We start from the raw sequence: 24735 nt of genomic DNA, 5'->3' as shown, positions 1-24735 counted from the left end.
TCAGATATATAAAAATAAATACATTTATTGCAGTTTCAGAGCAGCATATCACTTTACATTTTAAACATTTAGAATAAAGTTCATTAAAATAATATTCATGATCTGGAGAGAAAACAATGTGTAAACATTCATGACTAGGCAGTAGCTTTTCCCAAATTGGAAAATATCTGGGTCGTTCCACGAAAATAGTGCCTTTTGAGTCTCTTGAAAGTCCAATATCTTAAACTTCACATGCAAAACATTTTGGGACCGTATCAACAGTCGACTAATGAAAAAAAATACAGAAAGATAGTTCGAGTGGATTTTCTGTTTAAGAAGAAATTGTGCACTCATTTTGTATTTTAGAACCCAGTTATATTAAATGAAGTGCTCTTTAACATAGCATGGAGAATAAAATAAATCCTATTTTTAATATGAGTAAAGACTTGCTAAAGTGCCAAAATTCAGCATTTTGATATATCCCTCCATGCACCGTCAGTAACTTCTCGGAAGATTTTAACCCATTTAGCCCCAACATTTCTCCAAGTTTTCACCATCATTGTAAAGCCCTAGTTATTGTTGCTTTGACAGCCATTTCTGAATATTATTATTTATTTAATGTGATTAGTGATTCATTTGTATGTCCCTCATTTTAAGGTCAACCCTGTTATGTGAACTGAACTCATTTTAATAGTGAAACTAATCCTTAAAAAAAAAAAAAGATCTAAAGAAACATTGAACATCTAATAGTAATCATAGTGTAAAAGCAGGTGGCCTGGTTCTATTATTTTTGGCCATTTTCTGGTGTTTTGTAGTGGAAGACTGAGCGGGTCGAGCGTAACAAGTCAACCCTGTTACACATAGATACAGGCTAGAAATGTTTTAACAATAAAAAAAAATTGTGAAGCTTGCATTCAATTGCCACTCCCTGTTGCACACAACAAGCTTCCATTCCCCGTCACAAGGGGATTTATGGCTGATATAAGATGACATCGTCAACCCTGTAACTTTATTTGGCACTGAAGCACTTACTATAATAATTTGTAAAATGTAACACCTCTTGAGATGGGAAAAAGTGTAAAAAATAAAATTAACATGTGACAGAATGTTAAAGTTATGTGACAAAAGTTGACCAAGTTACAGTTATCAAAAGGCACCGAATTGGTGGAAGCAGAACCCTGATTTACCCAAATTAAGGTTTGGCTGCCACTTCACAAAAGCTTAGAGACTTGGAGATGCTTTGCTTAGTAAAAATCGAAATATAAAATAAAGAAGAAAAATAAATCAGCATGTTCATTAAAGTGCTCTCTGATTGAATCGAGTTTTGGTGAACACCGATGTACCACTGTTCATCCTGAGACAGTGGTGGCGTTGAAACATAGGTCATGTTCATTAGGGCACCCAATGGGAAATGAAAATGAGTGCGACATATTGGACAAATCAAGGTAGTCCTTCCGTTTCAGTCCATTTTCTTCTGTTTGGTGCCTAATGAACACGGCCATGGACTGCCATCTGAGTGGTCTGTTGAGTCCACAGTAATATGTCACTGGAGTGTGTCTTCAGGTGAGGCTGTTTCCTCTGACCCTAGCGAGAAGATACTGCAGCAGTCTCCACCTCCGTATCTGTCCCTGGACCTGACCCGAGGATCTTCTCTACTGTGGAAGTTGTTGAACTCCTGCCAGCTCCCTCGCTTTGAACTGCCTCTGGAAGAGCTGAGGAATAAAGCACAAACAAGGGTTGATCACAAAACACATGGAAAGAGAGCCTTGCAGTGGAGAAGGTGAAAATCTTCAAGTTCTTCGGAGTACAAATCACTGACAATTTGAAATGGTCCACTCACACAGACAGTGTGGTGAAGAAGGCTCAATAGCGCCTCTTCAACCTTAGGAGGCTGAAGAAATTCGGCTTGGCCCCTAAGACCCTCACACACTTACACAGATCTACCATTGAGAGCATCCTGTCGGGCTGTATTACCGCAACTGCACCGTCCCCAACTGCAGGGCTCTCCAGAGGGTGGTGCGGTCAGCCCAACGCATCACCGAGAGCACACTGCCTGCCCTTCAAGACATCTACAGCACCCGGTGTCACAGGAAGGCCAAGAAGATCATCAAGGACCTAAGCCACAGCCTGTTCACCCCGCTATCATCCAGAAGGCGAGGTCAGTACAGGTACAGCATAGCTGGGACAGAGAGACTGAAAAACAGCTTCTATCTCAAGGACATCAGACTGTTAAATAGCCTCCACCAAGTACCCTGCCCTGAACTTAGTCACTGTCTAGCCAGCTACCACCTGGTTACTCATCCCTGCATGTTAGAGGCTGCTGCCTTATGTACATAGACATGGAACACTGGTCACTTTAATAATAGAACACTGGTCACTTTAATAATGTTTACATACTGTTTTAACACAGCCATGCAAACTCCATAGACAAACATTGGCAGTAAAATGGCTTTACTGAAGAGCTCAGTGACTTTCAACGTGGCACTGTCATAGGATGCCACCTTTCCAACAAGTCAGTTGATCAAATTTCTGCCCCGCTAGAGCTGCCCCGGTCAACTGTAAGTGCTGTTATTGTGACGTGGAAATGTCTAGGAGGAACAATGGCTCAGCCGCGAAGTGGTAGGCCACACAAGCTCACAGAACGGGACCGCCGAGTGCTGAAGCGCATAAAAATAGTCTGTCGTCGGTTGCAACACTCACTACCGAGTTGCTGATCCTAATATTTCTATATTTTACTTTAGATTTGTATTGTTGTGAATTGTTAGATACTACTGCACTGTTGGAGCTAGGAACACAAGCATTTCACTACACCCGCAATGACATCTGCTAAATATGTGTATGCGACCAATAAAATTTGATTTGTGATTATCCTACTGATTTGATTTACTTCCCAGCACTGGTTTAAGACACTGATTGACATTTCTCACACACACAGCTTATTCTATTGTAATATCAATAATATTTCAAGGACAGCTTTTTTCCATCTTTGTAACATTGCAAAAATCAGAAAAGTGTTTGTCCAAAAATGATGCAGAAAAGCTCATCCATGCTTCTGTCACTTCTAGATTAGACTACTGCAATGCTCTACTCTCCCGCTACCCGGATAAAGCACTAAATAAACTTCAGTTAGTGCTAAACACGGCTGCTAGAATCTTGACTAGAACCAAAACATTTGATCATATTATAACCTCCCGAGTGGCGCAGTGGTCTAAGGCACTGCATCGCAGTGCTAGCTGTGCCACTAGAGATCCTGGTTCGAATCCAGGCTCTGTCGTAGCCGGCTGCGACCGGGAGACCCATGGGGCGGCGCACAATTGGCCTAGCGTCGTCCAGGGTAGGGGAGGGAATGGCCGGCAGGGATGTAGCTCAGTTGGTAGAGCATGGTGTTTGCAACGCCAGGGTTGTGGGTTTGATTCCCACGGGGGGCCAGTATAAAAAAATAATGTATGCACTCACTAACTGTAAGTCGCTCTGGATAAGAGCGTCTGCTAAATGACTAAAATGTAAAATGTAAATGTAAATGATTCCAGTGCTAGCCTCTAACACTGGCTTCCTGTTAAGGCTAGGGCTGATTTCAGGGTTTTACTGCTAACCTACAAAGCATTACATGGGCTTGCGCCTACCTATCTCTCCGATTTCGTCCTGCCGTACATACCTACACGTACGCTATGGTCACAAGACGCAGGCCTCCTTACTGTCCCTTGAATTTCTACGCAAACAGCTGGAGGCAGGGCTTTTTCCCATAGAGCTCCATTTTTATGGAATGGTCTGCCTATCCATGTGAGAGACGCAGACTCGGTCTCGACCTTTAAGTCTTTACTGAAGACTCATCTCTTCAGTAGGTCCTATGATTGAGTGTAGTCTGGCCCAGGGGTGCGAAGGTGAACGGAAAGGCATTGGAGCGACGAACCGCCCTTGCTGTCTCTGCCTGGCCGGTTCCCGTCTCTCCATTGGGATTCTCTGCCTCTGACCCTATTACGGGGGCTGAGTCACTGGCTTACTGGTGCTTTCCATGCCATCCCTAGGAGGGTTGTCACTGACGTGATCTTCCGGTCCGGTTTGTCACCCCCTCGGGCTCGTGCAGTGGAGGAGATCTTTGTGGGCTATACTCAGCCTTGTCTCAGGGTAGTAGATTGGTGGTCTGTTGAAATCCCTCTAGTGGTGTGGGGGCTGTGCTTTGGCAAAGTGGGTGGGGTTATATCCTGCCTGGTTGGCCCTGTCCGGGGGTATAGTCGGACGGGGCCACAGTGTCTCCCGACCCGTCTCAGCCTCCAGTATCTATGCTGAAATAGTCTATGTGCCGGGGGGCTAGGGTCAGTCTGTTATATCTGGTGTTATTCTCCTGTTTTATCCGGTGTCCTGTGTGAATTTAAGTATGCTCCCTCTAATTCTCTCTCACCTCTCGGAGGACCTGAGCCATAGGACAGTGCCTCAGGACTACCTGGCCTGATGACTCCTTGCTGTCCCCAGTCCACCTGGTCGTGCTGCTGCTCCAGTTTCAACTCTTCTGCCTTCAGCTATGGAACCCTGACCTGTTCACCGGACGTGCAACCTTGTCCCAGATCTGCTGTTTTCAACTCTTTCTCTCTACCGCACCTGCTATTTCAACCTCGAAATGCCCGGCTATGAAAAGCCAAGTGACATTTACTCCTGATGTACTGACCTGTTGCAACATCTTGGAGAAAAATCTGGCCTTAATGGCCATGTACTCTTATCATCTCCACCCGGCACAGCCAGAAGGGGACTGGCCACCCCTCAGAGCCTGGTTCCTCTCTAGGTTTCTTCCTAGGTTTCTGCCTTTCTAGGGAGTTTTTCCTAGCCGCCGTGCTTCTACATCTGCATTGCTTGCTGTTTGGGGTTTTAGGCTGGGTACTTTGTAACATCTGCTGATGTAAAAAGGGCTTTATAAATACATTAGATTGATTGACACTAAGCCATTTACTATACGTTCGTATTCTTATCTTTTATTATTTCTTATCGTTGTTGCAATTTCGAGAAGGAACTTGCTAGTAAGCATTTCGTTAAACGATGTATACCATGCGTATCCCATACATACGACTAATAAAACTTGAAACACGTGTATGGCCCCGTGTAGCTCAGTTGGTAGAGCATGGCGCTTGCAACGCCGTTCGTTTCCCACGGGGGGCCAGTATGAAAATGTATGCACTCGCTAACTGTAAGTCGCTCTGGATAAGAGCGTCTGCTAAATCACTAAAATGTGTCAAAAACCTAAATGACCGACTTTATGACAATAGCGAGCTGGGATAGAGCACCTGCTGCTGTCTGGTATGAGGCGTAGTGTGCGGTAGAGATCAGCTGTGGAGGGCATGCCAGCGACAGGGGCAGCTTTAGGAGTGGAGAATGCAGCGTACGTCCGGGATTTGGTCAGCCTGGCTGGAGTGGATGGGATCCTCATCTCGGGCTCACTACCTAGAAAGGAAAACACAATTGTGACCAACCATGCATAAAACAAACCACACATCAGAATATTAATGTACTTTTTTTTTCTATGCTGCAGCATAAATATATGACTTACTGGTTGATAAGGCACGTGGAGTTTCTGATGCAGAATGTCGTTTTCGGTCCACAAATGGAGTGATGTTCAAGAACTGATTCTTGTGCCACGAGGCACGGTCTTCCTCAAAAGCCTTTTTCTGTGGAAACACAATGGAGGAAATGGGTAAAATGCATTAAAAAAAGGTCCAATGCAGATGTTTTTTTTTTAAATCTCAAAGTCAAAATCATTAAAATGGTCAAAAATAGCAATTTCTGAAACAAGAATTTTGCAAGGACTGGCTGGGAGTGGGAAACTGAAAATGACCTGTTCCTGTTTTGGAACTATTTTTTATTGGTCTATTAACTAATTTACCGCCTGGTGATTACACCATCCCACCAAAACAGGCTGTAATTTCAGGTGGTCTTTTCAAACAGCTCTTACACTAAAAAGGGCATCATCACAATTTTACAGTATTATTTCAACTAGGGCTGTTAGGTGACCGTATTACTGCCACACTGGCGGTCACGAGTCTTGATGGCAGACAAATTCCACGTCACGATAATTAGGCTTCTCCAAGCTCTGATGCTGCTGATGGTCATTAGTAGCCTACCAAACTTGCTAACTGCCTGGTACTCAGCACTCTATTGTCCCTCTAATCACTCTGACATCAATGCAAATGTAATTGAAAATCTAATCAAACACTTCATGAGAGCCCATGAGCTCATGTTGCGCAACATTTCTATAGGCTATGCAATTACGTGAGAAAACAGAGTGATGGACTCTTAAAAATAGGATCTCATCAGCTTTCTATAGGCTAGGCCTACTATATTTGTTTATTAAGCACATTGCTTCTCTTTACAACAGGATGGCATGAAAATGAACCATGGGAATAGCGTCCTCCATTTACTATTTAAGTGCATAGATGACTTTTTTCCCCTGCCCGTTTCGAGACGTGCATAATAATAATGGTCCATTCTAAATCAAAACACATTTCACACATATATATATATATATATATATATATATATTATTTGGTTTATGTAAAGACAAGATTAAATCAAGAATAGTCTGATGGGTGACAATATTAGCATATCACTTGTGAATTATATATTAGCAGGCCGGAAATGTAAGGCATTATCAAGTGCTTGTCAAATTGTGAATGAGAGACTGATGAAGTGTGTACAGCCAGCGCAAAAAACTTAACAGAGCTCATGCCTTTCATGCGACTTTTTTCAAATCATCATTAGTCGCACCATGCAGCCTTAGAATGTATTAAAAATCAAAACATATAGCCCAACGTTTGTAGAACAACTAAAGTTACATTAATAACTCTAAATTAAGCATATAGGAGTACCTATTTCTTGGTTAACCGCTCAACACAGAATAGCCGCATGTCCGCACTCCCTCAAATCGTTTGGAGACAATATCCTTTTTATTTTATTCAGCTTTGTTCAATTGTATTCTTCATACTATAAAATAATGGCACGGAATTAGTAAAAAAAATGTAACACCTTTTTATCCCCAATTTCGTGATATCTAATTGGTAGTTATAGTCTTGTCCCATCGCTGCAACTCCCGTACGGACTCAGGAGAGGCGAAGGTCGAGAGTCATGCGCCCTCCGAAACACGACCCTGCCAAGCCGCACTGCTTCTTGACACACTGCTCGCTTTACCTGGAAGCCAGCCACACCAATTTGTCAAAGGAAACACCGTACAACTGGTGACCGTGTCAGCGTGCATGCGCCCGCCACAGGAATCACTAGAGTGCGATGGGACAGGGACATCCCGGCTGGCCAAACCCTCCCCCTTGAGGAGGCGCACAATTGGCCCAGACGACGCTGGGCCAATTGTGCGCCGCCTCATGGGTCTCCCGGTCGCGGCCAGCTGCAACACAGCCCGTGATCGAACCCGGGTCTGTAGTGATGCCTCAAGCACTGCGATGCAGTGCCTTAGACCGCTGCGCCACTTGGGAGGCTTAATGCCACGGAATTCTAAGCAAATCTTTTCTGCTATATGAACTAGTGTAGCCCACAGCCATATGGCATAGCCAGATCAGGGCAACTAAAATCAAATGTTATTTGTTACATACGCTGAATACAACAGGTGTAGAAATGCTTACCTACAAGCCCTTAACAAAAAAATTATAAAAAGTAACAAAATAACAATAACGAGGCTATATACAGGGGGTACCGGTACCGAGTCAATGTGCGGGGGTACAGGTTAGTCGAGGTAATTTGTACATGTAGGTAAGGGTAAAGTGACTATGCATAGATAATAAACAGCGTGTAGCAGCAGTGTAAAAACAAATGGAGAGGGGGGGTCAATGTAAATAGTCCAGGTGGTCATTTGATTAATTGTTCAGCAGCCTTATGGCTTGGGGGTAGAAGCTGTTAAGGAGCCTTTTGGTCCTAGACTTGGCGCTCCAGTACCGCTTACCGTGCGGTAGCAGAGAGAACAGTCTATGACTTGGGTGACTGGAGTCTTTGACCATTTTTTGGGCCTTCCTCTGACACCGCCTAGTATATAGGTCCTGGGCTATCCTCTGTAGCGCCTTACGGTCAGATGCCGAGCAGTTGCCATACCAGGCAGTGATGCAACCTGTCAGGATGCTCTCGATGGTGCAGCTGTAGAACTTTATGAGGATCTGTGGACCCATGCCAAATCTTTTCAGTCTCCTGAAGGGGAAAAGGTGTTGTCGTGCCCTCTTCACGACTGTCTTGGTGTGTTTGGACCATGATAGTTTGTTGGTGATGTGGACACCAAGGAACTTGAAGCTCTCGACCCGCTCCACTACAGCCCCATCGATGTTAATGGGGGCATGTTCGGCCCGCCTTTTCCTGTAATCCACGATCTGCTACTTTGTCTTGCTCACATTGAGGGAGAGGTTGTTGAATAACTCAGAGTATGCTATTCTGTTTTTCTGAAACAGGCTTCATGTTTTTTTTAGACCTATCTAAAATAAATAATGGATTTATTGTGATGGTGTAGGTTATATTACATTGATTTCTTAGATGGTAGATGTTCCAAAGGTCTGCATCAGTGGCTTGTAGGCTATGCGTGGAAGCCAGAAGATGCTAAATGTGTTTATCTTAATTAACGGTCAGGTTTTTGCTTGACAATCAAATGTATTGACCGCCACAGCCCTAATTCCAACCTCATAGTATGGAATAATATAAAACACAGGAAAATTGAATTTGACTGCACTGGGCCTTTAAGTGACAACTTGGCAAAATGTACACTGCTCAAAAAAAATAAAGGGAACACTTAAACAACACAATGTAACTCCAAGTCAATCACACTTCTGTGAAATCAAACTTCCACTTAGGAAGCAACACTGATTGACAATAAATGTCACATGCTGTTGTGCAAATGGAATAGACAACAGGTGGAAATTATAGGCAATTAGCAAGACACCCCCAATAAAGGACTGGTTTTGCAGGTGGTGACCACAGACCACGTCTCAGTTCCTATGCTTCCTGGCTGATGTTTTGGTAACTTTTGAATGCTGGCGGTGCTTTCACTCTAGTGGTAGCATGAGACGGAGTCTACAACCCACACAAGTGGCTCAGGTAGTGCAGCTCATCCAGGATGGCACATCAATGCGAGCTGTGGCAAGAAGGTTTGCTGTGTCTGTCAGCGTAGTGTCCAGAGCATGGAGGCGCTACCAGGAGACAGGTCAGTACATCAGGAGACGTGGAGGAGGCCGTAGGAGGGCAACAACCCAGCAGCAGGACTGCTACCTCCACCTTTGTGCAAGGAGGAGCAGGAGGAGCACTGCCAGAGCCCTGCAAAATGACCTCCAGCATGTGTCTGCTCAAACGGTCAGAAACAGACTCCATGAGGGTGGTATGAGGGCCCGACGTCCACAGGTGGGGGTTGTGCTTACAGCCCAACACCGTGCAGGACGTTTGGCATTTGCCAGAGAACACCAAGATTGGCAAATTCGCCACTGGCGCCCTGTGCTCTTCACAGATGAAAGCAGGTTCACACTGAGCACATGTGACAGACGTGACAGAGTCTGGAGACGCCGTGGAGAACGTTCTGCTGCCTGCAACATCCTCCAGCATGACCGGTTTGGCGGTGGGTCAGTCATGATGTGGGGTGGCATTTCTTTGGGGGCCGCACAGCCCTCCATGTGCTCGCCAGAGGTAGCCTGACTGCCATTAGGTACCGAGATGAGATCCTCAGACCCCTTGTGAGACCATATGCTGGTGCGGTTGGCCCTGGGTTCCTCCTAATGCAAGACAATGCTAGACCTCATGTGGCTGGAGTGTGTCAGCAGTTCCTGCAAGAGGAAGGCATTGATGCTATGGACTGGCCCGCCCGTTCCCCAGACCTGAATCCAATTGAGCACATCTGGGACATCATGTCTCGCTCCATCCACCAACGCCACGTTGCACCACAGACTGTCCAGGAGTTGGCGGATGCTTTAGTCCAGGTCTGGGAGGAGATCCCTCAGGAGACCACCTCATCAGGAGCATGCCCAGGCGTTGTAGGGAGGTCATACAGGCACGTGGAGGCCACACACACACTACTGAGCCTCATTTTGACTTGTTTTAAGGACATTACATCAAAGTTGGATCAGCCTGTAGTGTGGTTTTCCACTTTAATTTTGAGGGTGACTTCAAATCCAGACCTCCATGGGTTGATAAAATAGTATTTAATAAGATTATTTCATTCATTCAGATCTAGGATGTGTTATTTTAGTGTTCCCTTAATATTTTTGAGCAGTGTAATTCTTCCATCTTGAGAACTTCCCAAAAATAAAATGGATACCTCATGTCCAAGGCGAATGGCAGCTTTAGTGAAGTTCTTTCTCTCCCTCTCAAAGTTCCTCCTCTGCTCGTCAAAGAGCCTCCACTCCTCTTTGAGACGCTCCTTCTCCTCCAGAGTGTAGCAGTCATTCAGAAGAGCAGCAGTCTCATCATCATAGCAGGGAGAGTTGAACTGCTGCTGCACACACACAGACAAACGTGGACACACACGAGGAAGAGGAAACAGACATAACATTTGACTGAATAACTCCTGTAAGGGTCTATTAGACTAACCTCATCCCAGGCTATTGCGCACAGCACATATAAGCCTTGGGCATATTCATTACACCAATTCTGTTGTAAAACGTTTCTTAAAACGGAAGCTAATGAAATGGAGAGGGACCTACCTGAATTTGTCCAATACTAACTCTCGTTTTAGTTACAAGACTGTTTGGACTAATGATTACACCCCTGGTACATCAATGGTTCACAGTTGGCCTTAGAGGGAGTGTCCTCTGTAGCTCAACTGGTAGAGCACGGCGCTTGTAACGCCAAGGTAGTGGGTTCGATCCCCGGGACCACCCATACACAAAAAAAAATGTATGCACGCATGACTGTAAGTCGCTTTGGATAAAAGCGTCTGCTAAATGGCATATTATTATATATTATACCATTGAATTCCATGGAAGTGACCTTACTGAGTAAAGTACTTGTCATCATTTAATTTTAGCGAATCACACGACTGCGAGGCGTGGCTCTGTGCTTGTGGTGTGCTAGTGTACGGGGGAGGGTTAGTGTGAAGGTGTTTGTGGGAGATGATTGGTTGGTAGATTAAGCCAATGCCTATGCACCAGGACATTCTCCCGGTCTTTCTGTACTGGCTAACGAAGGCCAAGTTCGACGCGTTGGTCCACCAGACTCTTCACACATTTGGTCAGAAGTGTCTGGGAACAAGATTAGTAAGGCTCAAATTCAAGGCAATAAAAACAGATGTACTGTAGATATTTGTAGCTCGGTTTGAAAAGAGAGCCTTGTGTTGCGTTGTGGGTTTAACTAACCTGTAGGAGCTGCTGCTGGGTCTGGATGAAGTCTTTACACTGCTGGACCTCCAGTCTCATCCTCTCCATCTCCTCCTCATGGATCTGTCTAGGGACCAGCTCTTTACCAGCACGCTGCTGGCTCTGCTGCACCAGTAAGGCTGATGATACAACACATTATGATCAATGGTGAAGAAAGCTCCCTGTGAGAAAATATATAATTTTTTGGCAGCAGAATAGTTTAAAATGCAGCAGTACTGGTAGTAATTTTATGGCAGTCAGCCATACATTGATTTGGTAATTTACAGTACCTACATGTAACACCAGTTAATGCCCAGAGAAAACCAGTGATAACTACTGAGTTACAGATTTATTGTCAACTTCTATGATAATATGGGTGATGTGATGATGTCTGTACCCTGGCTGTCCAGTCTCTCCATGTGGCTCTTCAGTCTCCTCCATTGCTGCCGGATGCTATTGGTCAGCTGCTCCCGGGCGTGCTCACAGGATTGTTCCCTGGCGTGGTCACATGACTGGTCCAGGGTCTCTCTACTGCAGTCGCCAACTTCCTTATCCCTGTCTGAGCCGGCCTGAAGGCAAAACAATTATCACTTCTTCTTCTCTTCACAATGTTAGCCAGATGTCACTCCCATCCATAATGTAAAGTGCTTAGAGAGCTTGGGATAGGCACTACATAACTGAAGATGCAATTCAAGATTTACATTTGTAAGAGTATTATCAAAATAAATTAGGTTATCCATCTACAGTGAGCTCCAAAGTATTGGGACAGTGATACATATTTTGTTGTTTTGGCTCTGTACTCCAGCACTTTGAATTTGAAATGTGCAAACAGTGAGTGAGAGGTTATTTTTTCCATCCATATCGGGTGAACCGTTTAGAAATTACAAAAAATGTTGTACATAGTCTCCCTCCCCCCATTTTAGGGGACCAAAACATTGGGACAAATCACTTATGTGTTTTAAAGTAGTCAAAGGTTTAGTATTTGGTCACATATTCCTAGCACGCAATGATTACATCAAGACTGTCACTCCACAAACTTCTTGGATGCATTTGCTGTTTGTTTCAGATTATTTTGTGCCTAATAGAAATTAATGGTAAATAATGTTGTGTCATTTTGTAAATAAGAATAGAATATGTTTCTAAACACTTCTACATTCATATGGATGCTACCATGATTACAGATATGATATTTATGTGTCTAACTTTCTCACTCATTACTTTCTCAATCATTATCCACAATTAATTCAGGACTATCCGTAATCATGGTAACATCCACATGAATGTAGAAGTGTTTAGAAACATATTCTATTCTTATTTAAATGTATCTCTGTCCCAATACTTTTGGCGCTCACTGTATTGTCACATAAAAAACCCAAATAAAAACCTAGGGGACTACTGGTACTCAGATATTGTTTGTACCTGTTCTAGGCTGTCTTCCACACGGTCTCCTCTGGAGCTGGAGCAGGGTTTCCTAGGACTAGGACTCAGAATGGACACCATCTCCCTCTTCATCTGCTGCAGCACCTTCTTCAGCTCAGCGTTCTCCAGCATCAGGGCTCTCTGACGACCCTCATAGTCACTCAGCAGGGACTTGTACATCTCCCCCTCATGTCTACAGTAATGGCAAATAAACACACACCCATCAAAGTGGCTTCTGCAAAGCTATGTAGGATTTGTTGCATTAAGAGTTGAATGCACTTAAAACAGACATGGTTCAGATAGATGAGTGTTGCTACCTGGCCTCCACCTTTCCAGTCTTCCATTGGCTTCTCTTTCCATCAGCCCGTCCCAAGTAGTTCAATACATCAATCGCTAGTAGAGATAAAGGAAAATGAGGGACTTGTTATAAAGACCTACATTATCATAAAAATAAAAATAAAGGATACTTGGTTGCAAAGATTTTCACATTTCCAACAACCTTTGGAATAAGGAGGAAACGATGTCTTGAGACCATGCTCCAGCACCCCTACCTAGTTTCTTATCCCTCTTGTCCACCAGTAGCTGGTTGAGGCGTTCTTTGAGCTTGGTGCTCTCCCTCTCCTTCCTCTTGGTGTCATGGTTGTACTGAGAGGCTCTGCTGGCGATGATGCTCTGGAGCTTCTGCACCTGGGGTGTGTTCAGTAGGGAGAAAACATTTTGAAACAGGGAGGTACTACCTGAACTTGTCCAACATGAACACATTATTTTTCCATTGCATAATGCTTTGCTACGGTGTGCCCTACTGAACACGACCCTGATTAGGGTTGTCAGACATGATTTTACAGGCTCACACACAAACTACATTTCCCATGGATGCTTGCAGTTACATAAGAACATCATTAAATATACAGTACAATGATTAACAATTTTATTACAACGTTTTTACCTCATCTTTTTCGGTTTTCAGGCAGTTCTGCAGAGTCTTGATTTTGAGTTGCAGCTGCCTCTCTGCCTCGTGCAGTCCCGACTTCTCTCTTTTAGAGAGCTCCAGCTGATCCTGGGAACAAACAAATGTACCTGACATTATATAGCCTAGTGTATGTGAATGGGCTCACCTTGACTAAGACAAGACCATAACAAGTTCTACTATAAGCAGTAAGCAAGCACCTTTCACCCAAGGTCACTGTACTGTACATCGGAAACATGACTGGCAGTGTTGTTGCGGTAACCCCCCGTCTCAGTGTTTCTCCTATCATTCTATAGGCGCCCCAACCTAGCTCCCCATGCTAGTGTTCTATTGACAACATACACCCTGTCTGGAAAACGATCTATGGGAAAGACTGCCTGACCTTGAGTCTGGAGTTGGTGATCTGCAGGTGTTCCAGGGCGCTGGAGATCTTCAGACTCTCCGTCTCCTGCTCCTGCAGGCTGCGTTGGCTGCGGCGCTGCATCTGGAGCAGCTCATACATGCCGTTCAGAGCTGGCACCGTGTTCAGCCCCCCGCTTCCCTCTGGTGAGCTGGCCTCAATACAGGCTGAGGAGAACCCCAGAGAGTCCATCTCCTGTACAAGGCCCAAAAAAGAGAGCAGACAAATAGGTTAGTGCTTAGAGGATTCAGTGCATACTACATGAGATAAATGAAGAAGCTTCAGATACACAAAACCTCAAATCAAGTAGTGAAAAAGAATAGTGATACCTGGCTATATAAACAAGCAAGCAGCACATTACACAATGCTACTTTCACAGAGTATTGGGAAAGTATTGATTTTCTAAATGTAGCCTATATAATAGCCATTTCAATGGTGCAGTACCTGATTGATGTAAGAGATACACTGGGGAACATTGTCCTCAGTGCAGAAGGCACTTAACACATTGTAGGAACTCTTAGACAGTGGCATTGTGGAGGAGTGCATTGTAGGAAGGTTTTTATGATGCCTCGAGGGGGACATCATCAGTCTTGCTATGCCGGAGATCTCATGGTTTTCTAAACACAGTAGGGAAATGGAGATAACAACCAATTGATACATTAGGAGTTGACGCAAACAGGCTGCCTAAGAGGCTTAAAATGTTGTTCTAAAATTAGGGCACAAAGATACATCCCATAAAATCAAACAAACAATTCCCCATCAGAGACCCCATTTGAATTAACTTACCTATTGATGGCTCTATAGTTGCTGTAGTCCACCAGTCTTCCATGCCAACACAGCGTCAGGACAGTAGGGATCATCCGTGAGACAGACCAACCGGAGGCTCCTCTCACTGGAACACAATCCTAAAATAGAGCATCAAGCAGCAAGCCAATGACATAAGAGTCTAATGCAGGATAATCTGGGTCAATTCTTCAACACCATGCGGGATTAAACATCATCCATGTGACGTGCCAGCATGGGACGGGTTGGGGGTGGGTGGGGTAGGGCTTTCAGGCCTTGGCTGTTACACTGGACTGTAGTAGAATTATACTTTGAGCTTGAGTAAAGAGGGTTTGCATGTTAACTTCAACTGGGCTAATGTGTGTGACTGTATGCCAGAGGGAGGCTTTTAGACACACACACACACACACACACAGGAGTGCCATTGTGTGGTGTGTGCAAGGTTTAACAATGTCACTGAATTCAAAATGCTAAGATAGTTTGAGAAAAATAGCTTTAACAATAGACGCAACTGCAGACACATTATTCAAGAGGGCCTCCTCAGTATGATCCTTCCATTGGTCAGATCCCTTTGACTCTATAATAATAATAATAATATGCCATTTAGCAGACGCTTTTATGATGCTAAGATTTTCCTGGTGCAACAAGCTGAACCACATTCTACACTCTCGCAACTCCGCTTTAAATAGGCCCCTGGGGCAGTTCTTGTGCTCTGTTTAAACATGGTGTGCATTCCATTGTAGACTTAAGTATAGTAGACCCGACTGTCTTGATAGTCTTGGGCAACACGTGATCAGTGGCATGTATTCATGGATGCCAAGGGAAGCCAGGCTTTCCCAAATATTTGACCAATAAAAATGTGTAAATTATAAAATAATGTATCTTTCGTCTCTCTCTGCGTTTTCAGAATTTTCCGTCAATTCGCAAGTGGCTGAATCTCACTGGAGAAATCAACCGCGCGAGGGAAACAGCGCCCCTCTGTCTCAGTATGTGTAGCCCATGTATCTGATGCTGTCTGGACCAAAAGAGAATAACATGTTGCCGCCGTAGCATTTGATTGATTGATGCCAGCAAGCATTTGGCCTCCCTTGTTACATTTTTTAAATAAAATAATTAGCCAATCAGCGTTGAGCTGAGCTCAACTGTGGGTTGTCCGGGTGCAGCAAACCTTCTTTGCCCGCTTTGAGGATAACACAGTGCCACCGCCGCGGCCAGCTACCAAGGACTATAGGCTCTCCTTCTCCGTGGTCAACGTGAGTAAGACATTTAAACGTGTTAACCCTCGCAAGGCTGCCGGCCCAGGCGGCATTCCTAGCCGCGTCCTCAGAGCATGCGCAGACCAGCTGGCCACATGTTTCAAGATGGCCACCATTGTTCCTGTACCCAATAATGCAAAGGTAACTGAACTAAATGACTATCGCCCCATAGCACTCACTTCTGTCATCATGAAGTGCTTTGAGAGACTAGTCAAAGATCATATCACCTCCACCTTAACTGTCACCCTAGACCCTCTTCAATTTGCATATCGCCCCAATAGGTCCACAGACGATACAATCGCCATCACACTGCCCTATCCCATCTGGACAAAAGGAATACCTATGTAAGAATGCTGTTCATTGACTAGGCCTATAGCTCAGCATTCAACACCATAGTACCCTCCAAGCTCATCATCAAGCTTGAGGCCCTGGGTCTCAACCCCACCCTGTGCAATTGGGTCCTGGACTTCCTGACGGGCCACCCCAGGTGGTGAAGGTAGGAAACATCTTCACTTCGCTGATCCTCAACACTGGGGCCCCACAAGGGTGGGTGCTCAGCCCCCTCCTGTACTCCCTGTTCACCCATGACTGCGTAGCCATGCACGCCTCCAACTCAATCATCAAGTTTGCAGACGACACAACAGTAGTAGGCTTGATTACCAACAATGATGAGACAGCCTACAGGGAGGAGGTGAGGGCTCTCGGAGTGTGGTGTCAGGAAAATAACCTCTCACTCAACGTCAAAAAAACTAAGGAGATGATCGTGGACTTCAGGAAACAGCAGAGGGAGTACCCCCCTATCCAAATTGACGGGACAGCAGTGGAGAAGGTGGAAAGTTTTAAGTTCCTCTGCGTACATATCACTGACAAACTGAAATGGTCCACCCACACAGACAGTGTTGTGAAGAAGGCACAAGTGTCTCTTCAACCTCAGGAGGCTGAAGAAATTTGGCCTGTCACCTAAAACCCTCACAAACTTTTACAGATGCACAATTGAGAGCATCCTGTCGGGCTGTATCACCGCCTGGTACGGCAACTGCACCGCCCACAACCACAGGGCTCTCCAGAGGGTGGTGCGGTCTGCACAACGCATCACCAGGGGCAAACTACCTGCCCCCCAGGACACCTACAGCACCCGATGTCACAGGAAGGCCAAAAAGATAATCAAGGACAACTACCACCCGAGCCACTGCCTGTCACCCCGCTATCATCCAGAAGGCGAGGACAGTACAGGTGCATTAAAGCTGGGACCGAGAGACTGAAAAACAGCTTCTATTTCAAGGCCATCAGACTGTTAAACAGCCATCACTAGCACAGAGAGGCTGCTGCCTACATACAGACTAGAAAATCACTGGCCACTTTAATAAATGGAACACTAGTCACTTTAATAATGCCACTTTAATGTTTACATATCTTGCATTACCCATCTCATATGTATATACTGTATTCTATCTATTGCATCATACTATCTATGCCACTCTGATAATGATAATGACATTGCTCATCCATACATTTATATATTCTTATTCCATTCCTTTACTTAGATTTGTGTGTATTAGGTTTTTGTTGTAGAACCTGTTAGATATGACTTGCTAGATATTGCTGCACTGTAGGAACTAGAAGCACAAGCATTTCGCTACACTCGCAATAACATCTGCTAACCATGTGTATGTGACCAATACATTTGATTTGATCACGGTGGTGTATGAACGAATGGGAGCAAACAACGCAATTATCACAACATAGGGTGTAATATGGCTTTTTTACTGGCTTGGCTTCCTCAGTGATTTTAACCACGCACTGCTACTGCATGTGATAGCACCTGAGTAGAAGGTAAATCGAGCCACAGTGGTAGTAGCTATGTGGCGTCCTTATCCATTTACCCAGGCTGCATAGCTGTCTCTTATCTGCACTCACTCCCATTTAACTTTGCCCTATGTCACACTTTAACCAAAACAAGGGAGTTACAGAGCCACATCCACTCACTGTGCCTCCATCTGAATTTAGCTTTGGGACACAACCAATAATTTTGGACACAACATTGGGAGTCTGTGTTGGTTGGACTCCCTAATACACAGACTCCCAATGTTGTGTCCAAAATTATTGGTTGTGTCCCAAAGCTAAATTCAGATGGAGGCACAGTGAGTGGATGTGGCTCTGTAACTCCCTTGTTTTGGTTAAAGTGTGACATAGGGCAAAGTTAAATGGGAGTGAGTGCAGATAAGAGACAGTTATGTCCCGATGTTATGTCCAAAAAGCAATCTGAATTCAATAAGAGCAGGCAACTGACAAGAAGCAAACATTTTAGCGTTGACATTATCAGACATTGGGTGAATATACAGTTATAGCCTAACGTTACTATCAACACACCAAACGATATTTTTTTATCATCTTATTGCGATGCTGCAAGTGAGATCAGTAAACAAACAGGTGCTCAGTTGAAAACGTAAACACTTTGCGAGATAACGTTAGCTAGCTAGAAAATTAAGTTAGAGTTAGCTAAAGTTAGTTAACTAGCTTGCTAGCCATGTAGAAAGCTACTACAGTATCAGTATCGTTAGCTAGCTGCTGGAGTACTAGTAGCTAGCTAGGTTTTGATGAAACGATGCAAAATATTTTTGTAGCTAACAAAGTTAGCTAGCTAGCTAGCTATGACATGTCATTGCTGAATGCCGGCGTTAATTTAGTGTGGATACTCACTTGATTTTGGGTCCGACGTGGAGTGATGGATTATATTGGATTAGCCTGCCTGCCAAACCAACTCGATGCCAATTCAAGAAGGCTACAATGTGAAATGCGTCTCTATCTAGCTATAGTTAGCTAACTAAGTAGTTCTTGACAGTGAATGCCAAACTAGCCCACATTGGCAAAGGTTGATTTTTTTAAGTCCACCTCTTCTTAGCTTCAAAACAAACACCACCGTCATTGGCGAGCGCGTTGTCAAGCAACCAGTATCAATCCGCTGTATTGGATCATGCGCACAACCCTCGTTCCTTTGACGGACGATTTATGCAAAGGTTAGGGCTATATATGATCCTTGGGAAGTCCCTAACCTAAACCCTAACCTTAACCCTTACCTTTACATTTAACAGTTTTTTTTAACCGTTTTAACTGTCAACTTCAATGGGGTGACGTCAGAGTTGGACGTCCCAATGACATTTATGCAAATTAGGAATGCTGTCAGGTGCATTTAGCCTACCTATGAGTGATTATACACTATATATACAAAAGTATGTGGACACCCCTTCAATTAGTGGATTCGGCTATTTCAGCCACACCCCTTGCTGGCAGGTGTATAAAATGTAGTACACAGCCATGCAATCTCAAAATATAAACATTGGCAGTAGAATGGCCTTACTGAAGAGCTCTGTGACTTTCAACGTGGCACCATCATAGGATAGCATCTTTCCAACAAGTCAGTTCGTTTAATTTCTGCGCTGCCCCGGTAACTGTAAGTGCTGTTATAGTGAAGTGGAAACATCTAGGAGCAACAACGGCTATGCTGCGCCACACAAACTCACAGAACCAGACTGCCGAGTGCTGAAGCAAGTAGTGTGTAAAAATCTTCTGTCCTCGGTTGCAACACTCACCACAGAGTTCCAAACTGTCTCTGGAAGCAAGGTCAGCACAATAACTGTTGGTCAGGAGCTTCATGAAATGGGTTTCCATGGCAGAGTAGCCGCACACAAGCCTAAGATCACCATGCCCAATGCCAAGCGTCGGCTGGAGTGGTGTAAAGACTCTGGAGCAGTGGAAACGCGTTCTCTGGAGTGATGAATCATAAATACAGCCGCATACAACATTAGCTCTTTTTTGCTTTCTTGAGTAAGGCAGCTCCAAAATGCAGGTGTTTCAGCCTAGCGCAGTGCTTTCTGTGGTGGTGGGACAGCCAGCGGAAAATACGGAACTTAGGGGTCGGTAATGTTCTCTAGTTGCGCCGTGATTGGCACAGTGTTCTGTCACTCATGGGGACACCACGTTACTGCCAAATCTAAAAGTAGAGCTCGAAAAATGCAAGCCCCTTGGGTGCTGCCATAGAGTTACATGAGAAGTGCCCGTCCAAGAAGGCTCAAGGGCATTGGCCACAGATAAAATGACGTCAAATCACGTTATATCTACAGTAGCTTTAATTGGACTGATCATGTCAACATCATACTTTCAAAATCTTAGCTAGCAGTCATCATCATGAATCAAGTCGACAATCTACTGGCAAATCCTTTTTAATCCTTGTCATATGAAGAGAAATTATAGATAAAACGTGTCGGTGCTCATCGGCCATTGGACATAAACATTACACAACAAGTTGGAAATGGCAAATTCAACAATGAGTGGTTTGGAAGGAATCAGTGGCTATCTGCAAGCATTACAAAGCAATCACTAGCCTGCTATTCAGTGGAGTGGGTTTGTGGTCCCAATTCTGGGTTTAAGGGTCTCTTTTCCAAATTTAAAATGATAAACATTCAACATTGGCCATGCTGTCAATCCAGCCCGGAACTGGGAAATCTGACTTCAATGAGTTCAAGACAACTGGGAACTCGGGAAAAAACAAGCTCTAACTAGGAAAATATGTTTTGAATGGTCATCCAACTCGGAATTGTAAGTCGGGAACTCTGGTCTCTTTCTAGAGCTACGACCTGAAGATCACTGACGTCATCAGGATTCAACCTAGTTTTGTTCAGATTTCCCAGTTGTCTTGAAAGCACCATCAATCCAGAGAATGCCAGACTTTGATTACAAAGTTTGAAGAGAAAATTTGCCCACGAAGGACTGCCGCGCCACCTTCCTATTGAAGTGAGCACAGCACAACAAGGTGAGTCCAAAAATATATTGTACGCTACTGTATAAATGATGTAAAATGCCAGGGAGATATGTATACTGTAGCTAAGAAAGTAATGCTAAGTGTATGTTGTGTAGTAAGCTGTTAGTAGCCCATGTGCCTCACCCTAATAATTTGGTCTATTTTCCCCTCTTAATTTCGCCTACTGTTCTGACTTGGTGGTGCACATATAGCCTATAACCTGTTTTAGAGAAATGTAATCATCAAATATTGTAAGAGCTTTCATTGTCTGCTTATATGCCCCATTTATTTATCCTACGGTTCTGACTTGGTGTACAGGGAGAACACTGTAAGAACAGCCCATGTTCTGAATTCTGTCGCTGTACATTTCAAAAGTGCTAAACAAATAGTTATATTGACTATGTCCGTCTTAGCTCGCTCATTAATGTCTTAATCGAAATTACGGATTTCCTCTTATCTGCTTGTCGTCCCCTTATGCCATAGTTTGTACATCTTAATTGTCAGTAGAAACCACATTTGTTTAAGCAAGTCAGCCATATCAGCTATGTTTATTTAAAAGGCAGTAAATGAGGCTGAATTAACTGTTTCGCTGCCAGACAAGGCTCCGCTGATAGCCAGGTGTAGCAGTGGTAAGGTGTTGGGACTGCAATTGGGACTCTGCTGTTGAGACAGCTTTATGTAGGCCCTAACAGTTTGTGGGCAGTTTGTCACCGTTACAGTACAATTAATGTATTGTTTAGTGTTGTGTTGTGTAGTGGCTTTGCTGGCATGCATCCCCAACATATTTTGTTTGTTTGCCCCACCAAGAGATTTACATGCTAAAATCGCCACTGCGTGTAATAGATACATACATAAATTCTGCGTAACACAAACAATTTCAGATTATATATGAAAAAAATATTTTATATTTTATACATGCTAATTCTAGAGACTTCCATAATAGTGAAATGCCACTTCATTGCCTCACAGTTTTAAGTTTGTATTTTTTATGTCACATGCACAAGTACAGTGAAATGCCTTTCTTGCTAGCTTTAACCCCAACAATGCAGGAATCAATAACAATGTAGTACTAAAAATAACAAGGTAGAACAAAAAAACATGAGATATAAAAATAATAATAAGAAGAACAGGATAAAGTAATTCAACATACTATATACAGGGTCAGTTCCAATACCATATATACAATGTGCAGGGATACTGGAGTGATGGAGGTAGATATGTTTCGGGGTAAGGTGACTAGGCATCAGGATATATGATAAACTGAGTAGCAGAAGCGTATATGAAGATTGTATGTGAGTGGGTGTGTGTAGAGTATAAATGTATGTGGATATTATATGTGTGTGAGCAAATGATGGGATGAGTGTTTGTATCTGTGTTGGAGTATCAGCGTGCGTAGTGTGTAGGGCCCTGTGAGTGTGCATATAGACAGTGCAAAAAAGAAATAGTGTGTAGGCTGTCTTATCGTCGCAGGTGATCAGGCCTACCACGGTCGTGTCGTCAGCAAACTTGATGATGGAGTTGGAGTCGTGCGTGGCCACGCAGTCGTGGGTGAACAGGGAGTACAGGAGGGGACTAAGCACACACCCCCGTGTTGAGGGTCAGCGTGGCGGAGGTGATGTTGCTTACCCTCACCACCTATGGTCGGCCCATCAGGAAGTCCAGGATCCAGTTGCAGAGGGAGGTGTTCAGTCCCAGGGTCCTTAGCTTGGTGAATAGCTTGGAGGGGACAATAGTGTTGAACACTGATCTGTAGTCATGAACAGCATTCTCACATAGCTATTCCTCTTAATTGAGATTGCGTTGTCTATGGATCTGTTGGGGCGGGATGCAAATTGGAGTGGGTCTAGGAAGGTGTCTGGGATGATGGATTTGATGTGTTCTACATATCATGATTACAGATATGAGTGCTACAGGGCGGTAGTCATTGTGGCATGAAGCCTTAGAGTTCTTGGGAACAGGAATGATGGTGGTCATCTTAAAACATGTGGGGATTACAGACTGGGACGAGGAGAGGTTGAACATTACTGTGAATATATAGTGCATTCGAAAAGTATTCAGACCCCTTGACTTTTTCTACATTTTGCTATTATTTGTTATTCTAAAATGGATGTAAAAACAATTAAAATCCTCATCAATCTACACACAATACCCCATAATGACAAAGCAAAAACAAGTTTTTAGAAATGTTTGATAAATTTATCAATAAAAAAAAAACGGAAATATCACATTTACTGAAATATTCAGACCTTTTACTCAGTACTTTGTTGAAGCACCATTGGCAGCGATTACAGCCTTGAGTCTTCTTGGGTATGACAATACAAGCTTAGCACACCTGTATTTGGGGAGTTTCTCCCATTCTTCTCTGCAGATCTGCTCTTTCAGGTTGGATGGGGAGCGTCGCTGCACAGCTATTTTCAGGTCTCTCCAGAGATGTTCAATCGGGTTCAAGTCCGGGCTCTGGCTGGGCCACTCAAGGACATTTAGAGACTTGTCCCGAAGCCAATCCTGCGTTGTCTTTGCTGTGTGCTTACGGTCGTTGTCCTGCTGGAAGGTGAACCTTCGCCTCAGTCTGAGGTCCTGAGCGCTCTGGAGCAGGTTTTCATCAAGGATCTCTCTGTACTTTGCTTCGTTTATCTTTCCCTCGATCCTGACTAGTCTCCCAGTCCCTGCCGCTGAAAAACATCCCCACAGCATGATGCTGCCACCACCATGCTTCACAGTAGGGATGGTGCCAGTGTGTTGAGTGTGATAGAAGGAGTCAGGCGCAGGAGGGTAAATCACAGAATACAGAGTTTATTCCGTCGTACACAAATGCGCTGGATAGCGACACACGAAAACAGACACAGGGGAAACCATCTACCCTGGCAATACACGGTATGGGATACTCCAACAATATACAGGCACAGGGGAAATATCTACTCCGGCAATACAAAGGGGAGAGTAGCTCCACCGAGCTACACTACTCTCACAAATAACAATCACCCACAAGGACAAGGGGGCAGAGGGAACACTTATACACAGACTAATGAGGGGATATGAACCAGGTGTGTGTAATTGACAAGACAAGACAAATGGAATGATGAAATATGGAGCGGCAGTGGCTAGTAAGCCGGTGACGACGAACGCCGAAGCCTGCCCGAACAAAGAGGGGAGGCAGCCTCGGCGGAAGTCGTGACAGCCAGGTTTCCTCCAGACGTGATGCTTGGCATTCAGGCCAAAGAGTTCAATCTTGGTTTCATCAGACCAGAGAATCTTGTTTCTCATGGTCTGAGAGTCCTTTAGGTGCCTTTTGGCAAACTTCAAGTGGGCTGTCATGTGCCTTTTACTGAAGAATGTCTAAAAACCTGTTTTTGCGTTGTCATTATGGGGTATTGTGTGTAGATTGATGAGGAATTGTTTAAAAAAAATCCATTTTAGAATATGGCTGTACTGTAATAAAATGTGGAAAAAGTCAAGGGGTCTGAATACTTTCCGAATGCACTGTATGTATATATATATATATATATATATATATATATATACAGTACCAGTCAAACGTTTGGACACTGTATAATTGTATAATTGTATACTAATTATACAATAATTGTATTGTATAATAATAGTGAAGACATCCAAACTACGAAATAACACATATGGAATCATGTAGTAACCAAAAAAGTATTAAACAAATCAAAACATATTTTATATTTGTAATTCTTCAAATAGCCACCCTTTGCCTTTATGACAGCTTTGCACACTCTTGGCATTCTCTCAACCAGCTTCACCTGGAATGCTTTTCCAACAGTCTTGAATGAGTTCCCACATATGTTGAGCACTTGTTGGCT

At 44.0% G+C, this 24735-nt stretch overlaps 1 protein-coding gene across 3 annotated transcripts; it reads right to left on the bottom strand.

Moving 5' to 3' along the window:
* Positions 1–19034, bottom strand: LOC121535563 (afadin- and alpha-actinin-binding protein). Of its 3 annotated transcripts, none has more exons than XM_041842757.2 (14): positions 18814–19034; positions 14861–14979; positions 14519–14691; positions 14057–14269; positions 13654–13764; positions 13259–13394; positions 13025–13100; positions 12708–12900; positions 11686–11857; positions 11289–11428; positions 10253–10429; positions 5516–5633; positions 5253–5409; positions 1–1691 (listed from the first exon to the last, which is right to left on the bottom strand). In XM_041842757.2, the coding sequence occupies exons 2-14, from the start codon at positions 14901–14903 to the stop codon at positions 1523–1525; spliced, it is 1878 nt and encodes a 625-aa protein (XP_041698691.1). In that variant the 5' UTR covers positions 14904–14979; positions 18814–19034; the 3' UTR covers positions 1–1522. The 3 variants fall into 3 exon arrangements, with proteins under 3 accessions (XP_041698691.1, XP_041698693.1, XP_041698692.1); XM_041842759.2 differs by having other exon boundaries at positions 10253–10426; XM_041842758.2 differs by having other exon boundaries at positions 14861–14966.
* Positions 19035–24735: the final 5701 nt, after the last annotated feature.

This window comes from Coregonus clupeaformis, chromosome 21 (assembly GCF_020615455.1).
Source record: "Coregonus clupeaformis isolate EN_2021a chromosome 21, ASM2061545v1, whole genome shotgun sequence".
In the NCBI taxonomy this organism is placed as follows: domain Eukaryota; kingdom Metazoa; phylum Chordata; class Actinopteri; order Salmoniformes; family Salmonidae; genus Coregonus; species Coregonus clupeaformis.
The sequence above is the reverse complement of the archived record's forward strand: the minus strand, read 5'-3'. Positions and strand labels throughout refer to the sequence as shown.